This window comes from Pezoporus occidentalis, unplaced genomic scaffold (assembly GCF_034315485.1).
Source record: "Pezoporus occidentalis ecotype Australia unplaced genomic scaffold, CSIRO_AGI_Poc_V1 ctg59, whole genome shotgun sequence".
Classification (NCBI taxonomy): Eukaryota; Metazoa; Chordata; class Aves; order Psittaciformes; family Psittacidae; genus Pezoporus; species Pezoporus occidentalis.
In genome coordinates, this window is record NW_026915932.1 from 4,024,589 (window position 1) to 4,041,246 (window position 16,658).

The 16,658-nt window shown below is 39.9% G+C and overlaps 1 protein-coding gene across 1 annotated transcript in view; it reads left to right on the plus strand.

Annotated features, from left to right (window-relative positions):
• Positions 1–453: 453 nt before the first annotated feature.
• COL4A3 (collagen type IV alpha 3 chain) overlaps positions 454–16,658 on the plus strand; it is a 66,267-nt gene continuing 50,062 nt past the window's right edge. The window contains exons 1-2 of the mRNA XM_062638912.1: positions 454–763; positions 15,243–15,299. Coding sequence (XP_062494896.1) covers positions 674–763; positions 15,243–15,299 — 147 coding nt within the window. The 5' untranslated portion in view covers positions 454–673. The remainder of the gene's footprint in view (positions 764–15,242; positions 15,300–16,658) is intronic.

Consider the following 16,658-nt stretch of genomic DNA (forward strand, 5'->3'; position numbering starts at 1 on the left):
CGCTGCAGATGATCCCGCTTCGGGCTGGCACAGGCCATGCCCTGTCTTGGCCGGTGTCCGTGGCTGGCCCGGACGGGTCCCAGCTCCCACCGCGCAGCCCCGCGGTCTCTCGGATGGCGCCCACTACCTGCGCCTTCACGGTCACGGCGACGCGGCAGAAGCAAGCGCAGCACGGAGACAGCCTAGTAACCTGGGACGCCTCCAGCTGTCCTGGGACGGGGCTGGCCCCTCAGCAAGCTGCCCGGCCCCGGCAGGCGCCGAGGCCAGGCGAGGACGGCCTGTCATGAGCGCCAGGTACCGCCGCCCGGGGCTGCCCCTCCGCAGCGCTCACCTCAGCTCCCAGGCGGGAAAGCCCCCGGCTCCTCTCTCACTCCACACCCACTGAGAACGGACGGACGGACGGACAGCGGCTTGCCGGTGTTGCCCAAGGAAAAAGGCGCACAGAGCCAAGAGTTCAGGACAGGAGAGAAGACGAGAGGGGAGGAGGGGGGTGGCCCAGCCGGCCCCGCCCCGGCCATCCCCAGCCTCTGTCCCCACCCCAGGTCGCTGGGAGCACCGAGGAGGGTGCGAAGCAGCAGCCCCCAGGCCAAAAGCCGGGGGCGGGCGGGGGGCAGAGTCCCAGCGCCCCGGGCCGTGCTCCGCGGAACGCCGCGCAGGCAGCGCTGGGCGCGGGATGGCCGGCGGGGACTGCCCCGGCCACCTGGCGCCGCCGCTTCTGCTGCTACTTGCCCTGCTCTGGCTGGGCCGCGCCGCGGCAGCTGAGGTGAGTGAACGCGGGGCGGCGGGGCTGAGGCGCTGGCGGGGTGTCCCGGGGTGGAGGGGTGCCCCGCGGGTACTGCAGTCAGCTGGGACAGAGCGGGGCCTAGCGACTCTCCCTTTTCTGCCAGTGCACTGCATTCCGGCGTTGGCAGCTTACGAGAAAGAAAAGGTGAATTCCTTCTGTTTAAAATTATGTGCCTCACCCTCCTCAGGTACATGGCAATCGGGCGCTGCGCGGTGCGCTCGCCCAGCGGTGAGGTCCCGTTACCCCTGCTCCGCTGCCAGGCGGGGATGAGAAGGGGTGGCCCCCGGACCGGGCGCTTCGCCGCCGCAGGTCTCAGGTGCGAGGGAGAAGCACCGCGTTCTGCCAGCGAAGGGCTCCAGTGAGGGGAGCAGGGCTCAGCCCCGCCGCCGGCAGGAAAAGCCGCCGCGGATGCCTGACCCGAGGGCAGCGCGTCTCTCCGCGGGAGGCGGTGTGTGCGGACGGCAAGGACATAGCGGTGCCGTGTGTGGGTGGTGTCTGAGATAAACAGACAGCCAGAGCATCACTTACCGTCTGGACCTTATTACAAAAAAACGTTTGTCTTTCAGGTTTAATGATGAGCGTGCATCACCGTTTGGTAGATAAATACTTCTAGATCGTACTGTAGTCTCTGCCGTTCCTGTCTCCTCTGTCTGGTTATAACGTTTAGATTGTACGTTCTGAACTGGGAAAAGAGCAGTCAGTTGTGCGGGTGAATGGGTGGGTCAGTGTAGTTCTCAACATTTCTGACAGTAACCACGCAGAAAACTGCCACTTTCAGTAAATTTTGGACAGACATCAAACACGGGAAACTTTCAGTTTCAGTCAATTTCAAGTTCTGTTTCTCCAGTAATGGTCAACAGTGTTACTTTCTCCTTGCATGTGTGTGTAAAGCTGTAACCCAGTACATGAAAATCCTTTACTGTGTATCAAAACATTTCGCAGTTGACCTTTATAAGGACAAAATCTGACCACCTACTTTGTTATCCCTAAAAGAGAGACACATTCTGCTGTAATACTCTGAAGCAGACTAATTAGTAATAATGTTTCTTCTCGAATATTACAGCTCCTTCACACACCCATTTCGGGTTAAGCATCTAGAAGCAGTATAAGCGTCTCACCAAACGTTTTCTTTCATGGCACTCTAACTTGCAGTCAAGTTTAGTCATTTAACAAAGATCTACTTGTTTTATTTGTAATGGAATTAAAATACCTCATGGTTCTTATGTAGAACAGAGGAAACAGATCTATTTGCAAAGTACATATTTTCTGCAGAGTTGTTTCAGGCTGACTAAATCTGATCCTTACTCTAAAGCAAGATGTGGAAGATAAATGAACTCAAGATCTGCCTCTCTTCTACCCATTCTGCTGTTCTTTATTCCACTCTTCCTCTGCTGTTACCTCCCCATCCATTGCCCCTGATGTTGCACATCATCATATATGCTTCTCAAGCACAGGGTGTGCACCAGGAATGCCTACCCTCCCACAACACACACACACTTTTTCTAAGCCTCTAGTCTGTCTCTCTTGATCTTGTCATCCTGTTTCATGTTTTCATTTGCAAAGGAAGGGAAAAGAAGGAATATTGACAAGTAAGACCCCATGTATGGCCCAATAAAGCATTTAGAATCATAGAACAGTTAGGGTTGGAAAGGACCTTAACATAATTTAGTTCCAACACCCCTGCCATGGGCAGGGATGCTTCACACTAGACCATGCCACCCACCACCTTTTTAGCAACTTCAGTAGGATTTCTAGAGCAGACTCATGTACTGTATTTTATTAGCAGGCTTTCTGCTTAAGAAAAATCACAAAGCTCCAAGATACCAGTTTTCTAGAGCATTGTCACTACTAGATCCTCCTTTACACTTAGGTCTTAAAGACAGGATTTGTGATGGTAGCAGGTGTCTTCTACAGAAATCTTGCTGTTTAGGCAGAGTTTGAACATGATGAATCAATTCAGTGGTACTCTGAAAATTCAGCAGATCTCAAATGTTGTCTGAGATTAGTTTAAACTAGATTTGCAACAGATTATTCAGTTTAAAATTTAAATGGCGTAATTCTATTCTCCTATAAAAATGCTGTTATTTTCAAAAGAGTCTAGCAGATTTTTCTCAGTTTTATCTAAACTAATTAAATATTAGTGGGTAATGATAATTGATGTGAAATGATTGACGAATAAATCATTGCATCTTGGCTGGACTGTGCATTGCAAAGAATGGACTTTCATATGCAAATGAGTTTATATCTGACCAGCAAGTAATGTTTTGCTGTTTGCCTAAATTAACAAATGTTTTCCCATAGAAAAATTTTAAGTATATGTCTTTTAATAAGTAGTTTAGTTTTGAAGAAAGAAAATTATGAATTTGTGCCTTCTGCTGTTTATACAAGAAATTTTGGTCCTCACAGCCATTCACAGAGAACCAAACTTCTCTGCCCTTAGGAGGCTGAACTTTCTGGCACCTGCTAGGGAGTATTATTATCTGCATTCTTGGCCACTGGCATGCTCTAATCACATCTTCTGAAAACTCAGCAGAAGTAGCATCTTCCCATGTCAAAGGCTTTACAGCTTGCTTGATGTATTCCTTCACTCCAGATACTGACGTTATAATTCTTTGGATTTTTCCACTGTTCATTTAAATACTTTAGAAGAAGAATCATAATTTAAAAAATATCAAGATGTTTCTGCAGGGAATAAGATCCTTCTCATTCATCATATTTTTTTATTATTCTTTTTCTGAAAGAAAAAGAATAAAATGGTTTGCTTTCTCATTGTTTCATTTTGTTTAACAGTACCTAGAACTGGTACTGTCTTGATGCACACATACAATCCAATTAATTCTCCTGAGTGTGTGCTGTCTTGTGATACCATCCATGTACTTCTTGTATGTCTTGAAATTAAACACTAATCTAAAAATATTCCCTGAAATCTGCTGTTTCAAAGGACACTAATAAGAAAAATACCTTCTTCAAGTTCATGTTTGCTGAATCAATACTACTTCTTAGTGGCATTGATCATTTTTATGATGGCATTGTGTTAGCAGGTGTTCAGAACAGGATAAAAGAGAGTTTCTACTTGAGCAGGATTACTTGATTGCAAGTAAGCTGAACCTCCTGTAACTACCATATTTCAATTTGCATTGTAGTACAATTGCAATATTGTATACACAGGATAAAATTAAGTGCTCTCTATCCTCTAGTTGCTTCCATCATTACTTTTTCATATTTTCATCTTGTTCTGCTGGCAGAGGAGTAGAGGTAGCAAACTTTGTGGCTATAAAACTTGGAAATATCTTTTTTGGAAATCCTCCTTCTCATGGTGACTAGATGCAAATGCTCATGTTTTCCAATTAATTTCATATTTTACAAATGTTAGAATTTGCATGCAAATATTTACAAACTAGTCTTTTCTTCTTCATGCAGGATTGTTTTCCTAACTAAAAGCAAACTGTACTTTGTCACAAACTAAAAGCAAACTATACTTTATCACAAACAGATCTTAATACCTAGCTCTGTAAAGAAAAATGGCAGTGTTGTAGCTTAGCCATGACCATCTCCAAGGCTGGTAAGAACGGAATCTAGGCTGAATCACTTTGTTTAGCTAGGAATCAAAATGTTGGAGGAACACAGGTGAGTCACAGTGAGAATGTTCCTTCTCTGCTGGCCTTTGGAAGCGCCCAGGTTCTTTGTCACATGAGGCAGCTAAGAGAAGATGTGCACCTGAATGTACAAAAGAGAGTTCACTGAGTGTGTTAGAAAAACAAGTCCTTTGTGAAGTACTCTCTTTGATTTGGTTAATATGATCCCAGCCCTGAAGTTAGTGGGGGTGTTACTCTGATAATTGGGCCCAATTTATACTGGGCTTTTCTGATCTTGATTGCCTCTATAATTAGTCGTAATTCCTCCATCATCTCCACAGAGAAACAGGCCAATGTCAGAGTGCTGCACAGCAATGCTTTTCCTACTGGGCCAAGAGGGTTAACATAAAGAAGCAGAGTTGCCCTAATATTTGTGCATCAAAATTTATGGAGTTTTGCTCTTTCATACCACGTGGAGGCTTTCTCTGATGGCCAAAAAATGTTAAGTATGCTTATGTGTATGGTGCATCATACAGCTGAAAGGAGATGAGCCTCCTTAGCTTATTTTAGGAAACACCTGTAGAACAGCTAGCAATTTATGTATATCCTTTTTCTAACATATCTAAAAGGTAAGTACACATCTAAGCAAAGCTCTCTAATACAAGTTATTTTGATGGCTGAATAATATTAAAATAATCAAAGCAGACAGGCAGACACTGGTTCTTTCTTCATTGCCTTGCATTTCATATCTATATAACAGCATTTTATTTCTAGATCTATGCTAGATCTGTTCTGCAATACCTAGAGCTGATTTACCATAACATGCATTTGAAACAAAATACTTTGCTATTAAGTGCAACTAGCATGGGATATCCGGTCATCTGTTTTACTGTCACATTCTCACCCTACTGCCTAACAAAGTAATACTAGAAGGCTCAGTATGTTGGCATGGGTTACAGGAGCCTAGGAGGAAGGTTAAATACAAAAAGGCTTTTTTCTTCTTAACTGTTTAGAGCCCCAGTCTGTCATACACACACTGAAAAAGTTCCCTTTTGCCATACCTGGTATGTTTTTAATTATATTTTCATTGTTTATAGTTTGGTTTTTTTTTTAACTTAGTAGTTTTGTGATAGCGTACAAGTCTCAAATTTACAGGCTTTCCATTTGGCCTAGTTCAGTGAAGGCTTTTTAACTACAACTTTATGCTACATTTTTCCACAAATCATTTTGGAGGAAGCTGCAAGGAAAAGTAACCTTTCTTTTTTCCTTTTATTTTTTTTAATCTGTGAAATCACCTTTCAAAAAAGGAGAAATCAAAGCATATGCAATAAGCTTTCTCTGAGCAAGCTCCTATTGCTTTCAGTGCTGTTTGCACCACTTAACAGAAGATGCACACCAGGAATCTTATGAACATACAAATACACAGGCCTGAGGAGACAACAATTATAGTGAATACCATTCCCACACTCAACAGTTGGGACCAAGTACATCTGTGTGATGTAATGCTAATTATATTATGGTAGGTTAGCAAATATTCACTACCTAAATGATGTGTATTCTTTGTTATTAGATTGCTCTTTTAAGATGACTGCCTGTTAGGAAGTAAGAACACGGATGAATAAGCTGATTAAACACCCTTTCGAGTTAGCTACACAAAATTCTGTGGCCTGAATTACCTAATCTATTATTTATTGTTTTTCCTTGTGAAAAAGGGAAACATTTTTTTTCTGTTGACCCCATGTCCTGTTCAAGGTCAGGAGAAGAAACCCACAAGGATGGGGTTTATGGGTCTGCCTTTTGAGATATTACCCATCTTATTATATCATGAACAGTTTGGTCCAGTTTCTGACAACCCTCAGCACAGTGACTTTCACCCTAGTGAGATCGTTTGTAGAGCAAGATATCGGTCATTTTAAATATGTGTCAAAATTTTCTGTGGTTCAGAAAAACATCATTCTCTGTCTTTAAAAGAGGGGGTAATTCTGTATTTTCCCTTTATAGACCAAATGCAATTTAAAATCCCCTGAAAACAGAGATTTAATTGAGAGCCTCAATTTAGAGTTTTCCAGATCTGCTTACAACATGCCAGTACTTCTTACACAGACATTAAGTAATTTTAGGGAGCTTCTACAACACAGGCCTTAGTGGTCAGCACTACAGAGCTCACAAACAATTTGAGTTTGGGAAAAATAAAGGTGTTAGATTTTTTTCTGAATTACATTTTACCTGTTTTATATTAACACAGTGATGATAACATGCAGGCAAAGTGAAGATTGTTAAGGCCTGCAATTCTCTCACTTCCTAAATCTTTGTCAGTGAGTTGGAGAGAAGGGAGAAGGTCCATGTAATTAATTATACTCTATCTGCTTGGGGAAGAATATGGTTGGCACTATGGAAGTTGTGGAACTGTGAGCATGATGACAGAACGGTGAGCATTTGTGAGAACAGTATGAACAGCTGTTATGGTAGTTTCTTGGAACTTGCATATAAACAGGCTCATTCACAGCAAGAAAGATATACTGTAAAGTAAATATACAAATATTGTTGTGTTGTATTGTATTGCTATATACAATATAACAAAAGGAACTGTAGGGTGGTGTGTTTTGATTTTGTATTGGGGGTAGTTTGGTTGGGTTATTTTTGTTGTTTATGGGGGTTTGGGGTTGGGTTTAGGACATAATTTATTCCATTTGAACATAAGCAAGAGATAGCAGAAATTCTTTTTTTTTTTTTCCTCCGAGTTAGAGTGTTTTACTAAAGGTTTATGTTAGGTTTTTTATTGTGATAAATATAAATAGTTATAATGGAGAGATTTTTCTAACACTACAAAATTGTTATTATACCAACTTACTGAACACGTTTTTTCTTTAAAACCTCAGAGATTTTCAAACCAGTTTCAGTCTCTGAAGAGAAATGGGGTTTTCAGTCACATATTCCCTTGGAATAATAGAAAGTTGATTAAATGTTAATCTGCAGCAGCTGCTTCTGTTTCTCCATACCAGTCATTTACCATAGTTGGTTTGCAAATACTTCCAAAAGATGTTCTGACAGTTTAAAATTAGGGATATAAAGTAAGGAAATTCTCATGAAGTTCACATAGACACATGTTGTGTGTGCACATTGTGTGATCACAAATTGTGTAGCTGTAAGTTAGATACAAAATACTGCTTTTGTGAAGTGTTACGAATTTTTTTCCCTATGATCAGAAGTACTTAGGACTTCTCTTCTGCACCTCACACTGAAAGCAGCACATAGCCAGTAATGTAAGGCCTATGTCACCAAGGAGGGATATTGATTCAGTAGCTATTCCCTAAGCAAGGTTCCCATTACAAGTGTTTAATGGAGCTTTTTCAACAACACCACTTGTCTGTAGCGTAACAGTTGCCTTCCACTGTGTCCTTTGAGATCTGGTCACCCTACATTAGACATTATTGACCAAGTTGTTCGTTACTTAAAGAGGTATTTGTTTATAATGGAAAGTCAAAATGAAATAATTTTTGTCAAGAGCTAGGTATTCAGCTGGTAGGCAAAATGCTGTGAATTCCAATAGCACACGTGGCTGTTAACGGGAGTCTTCTGAGGTAGGAATGTCTGGCTGCCTTCCAGTTCACAAGTGACTACACAATATTTCGGGGTTTGGGAACTGACATATTTTCCTTCATCACATCATCTCCTATTTCTGTTCTATGTTGTCTATACTTATTGAAGGCTTAATAATTTGGTTTTGTTTTACTGGTCCAGCAGTCACTGAAAAAACACAAAGTTCTTCGTGGTCTTTGATAATTTTAATGAATTCATGTTTGATGCTTAGAATGCATGAAAAGCTTGTAGTATACAGATTGTAATTGTGAGACTGGTATTTTGTTTTGATAGCAGTGTTTTGGAGTGAGGGGACTTCATTCTCCAGTGTCTTGTATGCTACATGGTGATTTACAGTTGTACAACATGAGGAATATGCTGCCAGGGTCACGTATCTACTGACCGTGTCTAGATAGAATTACTGACTGTCCTAGTCTAGCTAAGTATCCTAACACAGGTGCATCACACTCCGAAAAATATTTTCCTTATATGCCTTTTCCACAGTAGGAACTTTTTTCTATACAGCTCTGCTCTCATACCCTCTGAGATGAGCAGTTTAGGGTAAATTTTCAAAAACATACCTTTGTCCAAGCTAGAAGGTGCTTTAGTTAACACCACAGTGTCCGGAAAAGTGCAGCATTTCACACTTCTATGCAGCATGCCTATGTCAATGCAAGTCTATAGTGTAGATAAACATTAAAGCAAAACTTTCCACATGCTGTATTCATGATACTTTACCCGCACTTTTATTAGACATAATGCAAATCATGTAGTAGAGAACATTAGAGAAATGAGCCCTTTGTCATTTTAGTCATTATATTAACATCAACTATGCGAGCGGTATTATTCTATGTGCTCAGTTGTGGTTTATAGACGCAGCTGGAATGTGTAAAGTGATTATCCTCCACTGACACAGCTCAGGAAGAATTCAGAAATCTTAGTGTGTCAGCAGCCCTTGAAGATCCATAATCAAGACTCTTAAAGGAGCTGGCTCACTGATACATAATTTTTCATAAGTATTGGAATTTAAGAGAAATTAGAGGAAATTTGCAATTAGCTGATAATTTACTTCCACTTAGAAAGGAGCACTGAAATGACTTGCATATTTGTAGGCTGCTCAGGATACCTTCAATGAGCAGAAAGATAGGGAAACCCCCCCCTAAAGTGGCATCATACAGAAATACAAAAATAGATCTTACCCAATAAGTCTTATTCCATGTTCTAATTTAGTGGTCCTCGAAGTTAGAAGATAAAGACCTAGCTGGCAGGATAGGTGAGATACTAATGAAAAACAAGTTTAAATGAAAAATCAGGCTTGCATTTGAAAAAATGAGCCTGATCATCTGTTAGAACCACCAGTGAATGAAAGTGACAGCCTCCCCACCCACTTGAGAGAAGACACCTGGGCTATTTTTACCATCCAGAGTAATTAATGGATATCACTTGCACTGTTTTTAATTCATCTTAAAATTCCTTACATTGCACAGTCATCTTTCATTTATGTTAACCTGGATATACCTCCAGAATCAGTGGAGCTCACCCATGAAATTAAAGACCAATTAGGCCAAAAGTGTAAAATTAAGCCCCACTGCAGCCAGGTTACTGTAGTCCTACAGAATACATTTAATTTCATCTCAGCTTTCATCTGAATGTCTTTATTACTCATGCTGTGTGGTCTTCATCTGAAACACACTTAAAGAATACAGTACCTGTTGCCTGCAGCAACACTTCTGCTTCTCTGTCCTGTGTGCAGTATTTTTAATACAAATCTGTATTTTGAAATCATAGCTGACCTACTCTGATATTGGCTGTATCTGGAAAAGCAAACAAATACTTTTGACTGTTCCATCATCATATATGTCATTCCAAAAAGAGATCCATGGAAAAATATTGTCTCATCGCCCTCACTGGCTCATTTAGTTTGTTCCCCATCAACCTGCCTTTAAACCATTACCAATATGACTGTGTTGCCCCAAAATACGAGTGATGTGACTCAAAGCCTGTGCTATTGATAGAAATGACTACCATTGTTTTTCTTTTTTCCTTTACATTAATTCTTTGACATATTCACATTTGCTAACATCCCTAAATACATTCTCTGATATCCTCCATATAACCAGCTGTATTGGCAAAATGCTGTGAGCTGTGTAAGATTCTCTCTGATACTCCACATGAAATTGCCATGACTGCAATGGTATGGGTAGCAGCGCCATGCTGAATCTACATTAAGCTTTGAATAGATGACAGTATAGTCTTTAGTATGTTATTTCTTCCTTCTTTCTTTGTCATTTCTTTGATGGATTCAGTGAAGGAGGGGACTGTAACACTTGTTAAGCTGATGCATAAGTCAGTTTCTGAGTTGGGGCAGGAAGAGGACAGAGCTCTTTTAACCCAATCCCATAGTGTAAGAAGGACAATTCAGTGTTATAGATAAGGTCGCACCTACTGAACAAAACATTAACCACAGCAGTAAATGTGGTTCAGCATGTACAGCTATAATTATTTAAAGAACGTATGATACTATTACTGTCTCTTAAAACACTTCTGAAAAGAGCTCCTATAAATTACTCCATGAAACTGTTGTTTGGTGGGTTTTTTTAAAATTTGTTTCATTGGTGACTTCACAGTATCACAGTATCACAGTATGCTAGAGATTGGAAGGGACCTCAAAAGATCATCTAGTCCAATCCCCCTGCTGGAGCAGGAACACCTAGATAATGTTACACAAGAATGTGTCCAGGCGGGTTTTGAATGTCTCCAGGGAAGGAGACTCCACAACCTCCCTGGGCAGCCTGTTCCAGTGTTCCGTCACCCTCACTGAGAAGAAGTTTCTTCTCAAGTTTAAGTGGAACCTCTTGTGTTCCAGCTTGTACCCATTACCCCTTGTCCTATCATTGTCTGCCACTGAGTAGAGCCTGGCTCCATCCTCGTGACACTCCCCCTTTATATATTTATAAACACTAATAAGGTCACCCCTCAGTCTCCTCTTCTCTAAACTATAGAGACCCAGCTCCCTCAGTCTTTCCTCATAAGGGAGATGCTCCACTCCCTTAATCATCTTAGTTGCCCTGCACTGGACTCTCTCCAGCAGCTCCCTGTCCTTCTTGAACTGAGGGGCCCAGAACTGGACACAATATTCCAGATGGGGTCTCACCAGGGCAGAGTAGAGGGGAAGGAGGACCTCTCTCGACCTACTAACCACCCCCCTTCTAATACACCGCAGGATGCCATTGGCCTTCTTAGCCACAAGGGCACAGTGTTGGCTCATGGTCATCCTGTCGTCCACTAGGACCCCCAGGTCCCTCTCCCCTACACTGCTCTCTAACAGGTCGTTTCCCAACCTCTACTGGAACCTGGGGTAACTTAATTTGTTAATCATGTAATGAATGATATTGCTTTATGCTTTGGCTTTGATTTTTAGATCAAGAATCTAGTGCCATCTATCATATCTAAATATTTGAAATGAATGTAGGTGATTATTATAAAAATCACAACACTGAAAAGTATGCAGTAAATTAATACATTTACTTATGTATATGTTATTGTGATGATCTCGAATAAGCCATAATAACTAATATTCAATTTCCTTACCTTATAACCTGGCAGTGTACTATTGTTTTCTTATGATCCTTTGATAAAGGAGCCATAGGCATCTTGCAGTGATGTGGAAACATCCACTAGTGTGAGCAATGATTTATTTATTTATTTATTTTGGTACAAAGCTCCTTTATTAAAGGCATAATCTAATCATATGTAAAAGTCATATGCCAAAACGTTTAGTATTATCCAGCTGACTGTGTAATGTAAAATCATATTTAGTCTTTTCACTTTAGTTTAAAGTGATAGGCATACACAAAAAAGACCTTAATTGTTCTGAAAGCTTACCAATGGCCAATTAAACACATTCAAAGCATTCTGACTTCTTGCAGAGCAAAGGCTCTTTTTCTTTAAGTAGCTAAATAACCTTGATTAGTTGTGTAGCATCAGAAGTTTCTTCATGTTCATGCATTTAACTTCACCTGGATTATCTTTTATTGCAAAAGAAAATTTCTTCTGTATCTGCACATATCAAGTCTTCTGCAGATTATACCTGTTACAGAAGAGTCACTTCATTTGGTGATTTCTTCTACATGTCCTGAAAACTGTGCTTCATGTACAAATACTGTAAAGAATCAGCATTTAGCTTTGCTTTTACAGGTAGGAATAAGGTGCAACTCAACAAAGGTCTGTAGAATTATAATGGTAAATAATTGGTACTAGGAAGATGACAAGACAGCTATGGCTGTTTCTCAGGAAAGCTCTCGATGGTCAGCCAGGATATGCTCTCAGTTATACCGGAGAAATTCAGAGAATCTGGAACACTGTAAGCATTTTTTGCCTCAGTAAACAATACCTTCCCTGGACTCAGATACGTGCCCGCTTAATCTGCAAGCTAAGTCTTTGCTTTGGGAGTTGACATGTAAAAGGGTTTCATGGGTCTTGTAGTTACTTTGCAGTTTTCAGATGCAAACTGAAATGCAGTAGCATTGAGAATGCAGTAGCTTGAGACACCACCCCTGTACAGCAGGAAAACATGGTACCTGAAATTTAAGACTACTTTTGTTGCATACTGTGTCTACAGCTTTCCTTGGAATACTGAACACTGAACAGTTACCATTTTTATACTGCCTAGCAGACATGTACCAATATCTGTGTCACCTATTTGGGATTGAAGGTACCATTATTCAATAGGGAAGAAGAAAATTTATTATCTTTTAGACTATTCCAAATATATTTTGAGATATATGTAATTTTATCTTCTGGTATTTATGCTTAAAGGCTTAAGGTCCCTGCCATGTAACTTGGCAAATTTAGATTATCCAGTGCCAAACTGATTGACCTTACCAAGAAGAAATCAGGATACTGTTTGTTGTTAGTTCTGCACTAGTGCTTATTCTTGTGTCTCTGGTGGTATAATCATATTGATTAAAATAATAGTAAAGGTAGCATGGTCACGTGGTTCTGTTTTACATGACGCCTTTGTTTTCCACTTGAATTCTAGATGTCAGATCAGGGGAAGAAAGTGTCTTCTTTAAATATGCTAAAGAATTAAGTATTTAATGTTTGCAACTCTTAAAACGTCTAGCTTGAAACATCAAGTAATCAACTATTGATCTGTCCACAGAACAAAGGCAGACACAATCATTTGTTGCAGGATTTATTTTTCAAGGGCAACTGATTCTAATTTCTGTTTTATTTTGTAAATTAATGTTTAAACAGCTGTTCACTTGAGGAATGCCCCCTGCATCTATTTTTAAATGAATAGGTGGCATCATCTCACCTAACTTCAGCCACCTAACAGACAGACAGCTACTGTCAGTAGTTGTCTAGTCCATATTGAACAGCAAATACTTGCAGTATCTTTCATCCATCCTAAAAGAGGCACCTAAGGAGACTGGATGACTTGTTCCAAACTAGGATGTCAAGTTTCCTTGTGTAGTTAAAGGAAAGAGATGAACACCATGAATTGTTTAAGAAATGAAGGCAGCTAGCTGATACCACATACCTCAGTTTTGGAAGATAATAATAGAAGAAATTGATCCCAGCTTGTGGGAAGAAAATTCTTTAAATTGTTTACCTGAACATATTGCTACAGGCAAATTTAACTTGAATGACAATACGACTTTATAATTTTAAGATGTAATGGAGAACTTTTTTTTTTCTCTGTCTTTTGTTTTCTGTTTTTTGAGAACACCACTAGAAAAGTTATAAATTTGGAACAGTGCTGCTGTTGTATTATGACCAGCTGTAGGGGTTAATTAATTCTGTCTTCAAGATCTATGTATAAATTTCATATCGTACCATCTTAAAAGCTTTACTCTCGTAAGAAAAAATACAGTTCTTCTTTTCTGAATTTTATGCAATTTAGAAAAATACCTTCATAATCAACACATATTAGTTGTCCTTTTCTTATTGTCTTTAACTATAACATAGTATATGGGCATTGTGTTAAACGTATGTACTAAGATGGAGGATAAACTGAAAAATAACTGTCTTTCTACAGCAGTACAATTGAAAAAGTCATTCAGCAGGAACTTAAAAACCAAAGAACTTAAGTGTACAAGGAAGGACAATAAATGCAGTTGACTCCACATTTCTATGAAATGCATGGCTTAGATAACCAATTATATTTTAGTATGTATAATACTTATGTTAACAATAGATTATTTTTCTTCTCTTCCACTCCACTGAAATAGAATATGCCACTGACATTGGATAGAGAAGTCCTTCGCAGAGTTATCCCAGACAGACTGGGCTAGCACAGGTATTGAGTGCATGATAGCCGTAGCTGGGACAGGGCACAGAAGGGTTAAGTGTTTCCGTGCTCACCCAGGATCTCACATACGCTTTGCAGCTCTGCTGAGCAACCTGCTACCACCACTACCTAGTGCATGAGACAGCTAATTTAGTCATCATGTCAATCCAGTTACATACTGACTATCCTTGTCTGGGTTGTTAGTTTGGTTTTTTCACTTAGGTGTGAACAATAAAAAACTGAATATCTCTTCATACTTGATTAATTTTTGAATTTTCCAAATTGTAGTTGCTCCTAGATAGCCATGCCATATTCCATCAGTAGAGGCTCAGAGAGGTTTGAATGCTACAGTTCAACACTCAGCCCTCCAAGGAAGACTTTGAACTCCAGCCTCACCTGAAGACACAGACATGCTGGTAGCAGTTACATCCCAGGACTTGCTGCCCAAATGGAGACATCGTGTATGAGGGCACCAACTGTCACACAGCTTGGCTCAGGAAACCTCCAGAATTAAGAACCAACAATATTGAGGGTCCTTTGTAATAGTATTAGGTACCATGAGCCAGGGTCAGGAAGTGAACATGGCTGCAAAAAGTCAGAAAATTATTGGTTAATAGATTAAAATATAAAGAATATAATTGTAATAGAAACCAATATCAGTGTATTTGTTTGTTACTATTTTTTTTTTAAGAATCACCAGCTTTTAGTGCTGTGAGCCGAAACTCTTGAATTCTTCACTTCATACTGATACTATAACCTTGGTGGTGTTAAGCATGGCTTCTTGGCCTTCACCCCAACTACAAAATTAAATTAGTGCTCTTACCTGTCTCAAAAGATAGCACAGAGGAATAATGAGCTCTTTTCCACTGTTGAGAACATTTTTGTCTCAAGTTTTATTATCTGTGAAATAATTACCTTACTAAAGCCACTGAGATCTCAGTTGCCCCACACCAAACAATACAATGAGAAAACCAATCTTATTATAAAGCTTGCCTTTTTTGTTTTTCAGAGCTGTGTATGCAAAGGTAAAAGTCCCTGCTTTTGTGATAGCATGAAAGGTAATAAGGTAAGAACAAAAACATTTTTCCTCTTTTAACATTAGCTTAATTCTGGGAATTGCTAACACATAGTTGTTTTGACATAGTAAGATAATGTGTGATGGTACTCTGTTGAGAGTATAGAGAAAATCGTAAAAGGAATACACTACCTTACAAAATTCTGTTAAAATAACTCTGTGGACACTGTTTATCTAAGAAGACTTTTAGATTATTTTTTTTTAAATGCATTACTCTGTTTACAGCATTGCATGACATTTGAACACCAATACAAGAACAGCTGTCTGAAGCACTAGGTCCCTTTCACAAGCTCCTAACAAATGCCCACAGATGCCATTACCCTGGCAGCAGCTCTGCTGTTAGAAACTTTATAATACCATCAAGAGTGTCATGTTCAGTGCTTCCCTCTTTCCATCTTTGGGCCTTGTCCACCTCTCCCCACCCCCTGCACACCCTTTTCCAGCTCCTGAAGGAAAGTTACATGTGCAGGCATTGTATAGAACAGCTTGCCAGCTTAATCAGTTCCATGTTAAAGCAACTGAGAAATTAGTAGGTAAGAGTTAATCATTGTTTACACTGATGTTTTTCAGGCAGCATTGGAAAGTCAGGACAACTTCATTAATCAGTATGCTTTGATAACTGTTTGATGTTAAGAAACTTTCCAACCCAAGAATCCTCTGATCTTGTTGATCTCTCAAGAAGAATCTGTGGATAAAATTGCCTGTACTGTATGAAGGGGAGTGAAACTGTCAGGAGAGCGCAGTGCTGCTCTGTATCTTGAGGGCAGCCCATGGCTTGGTCAGTGAGGGGGTAGCAAGTTCAGTGGAGGAACATCATGGACTTTCTTTTTTCTGTGAGTTAGTACCACACCCCCTCCAGTGGCACGTCTTGGTATAACATCATCCTTATTTGCCTTTCTCGGGATGCTGGTGAACGAAATAAACGATTTGTTACAAAAAAAAAACTATGCCGGTTTAGGATACAGATCTGACAGACACTTTACGATGCAATTCTTATTTTGATTTCTGTTAAAATAGTCTGTGATTATAATTTTTTTTTTTTCAATAATTCGGAAGCTATATAAGGTCTGGTCAGTTTGTGGGATTTTGAAGGGCAAGAATTGGTGATAGGACAAGCCAAGGTATTTGGCTTCCCTGGGACTTCTTTAGGATCCTACCTTGTACATTGAATAATAAGATACCAGAACTTCTGCGCAGCAAAATTTTTTTTGTATAACTCTCCTCTGATAAAGCAATAAGAAAATTGACTCTGAGAATTGATAACCCCATGCTCTCTCTTCCTTGTCATGTTGTGATGTAAAAGGTTATGGATAGGCCACTTTTCACTGGTGTAAAATTGGGCATACTAAA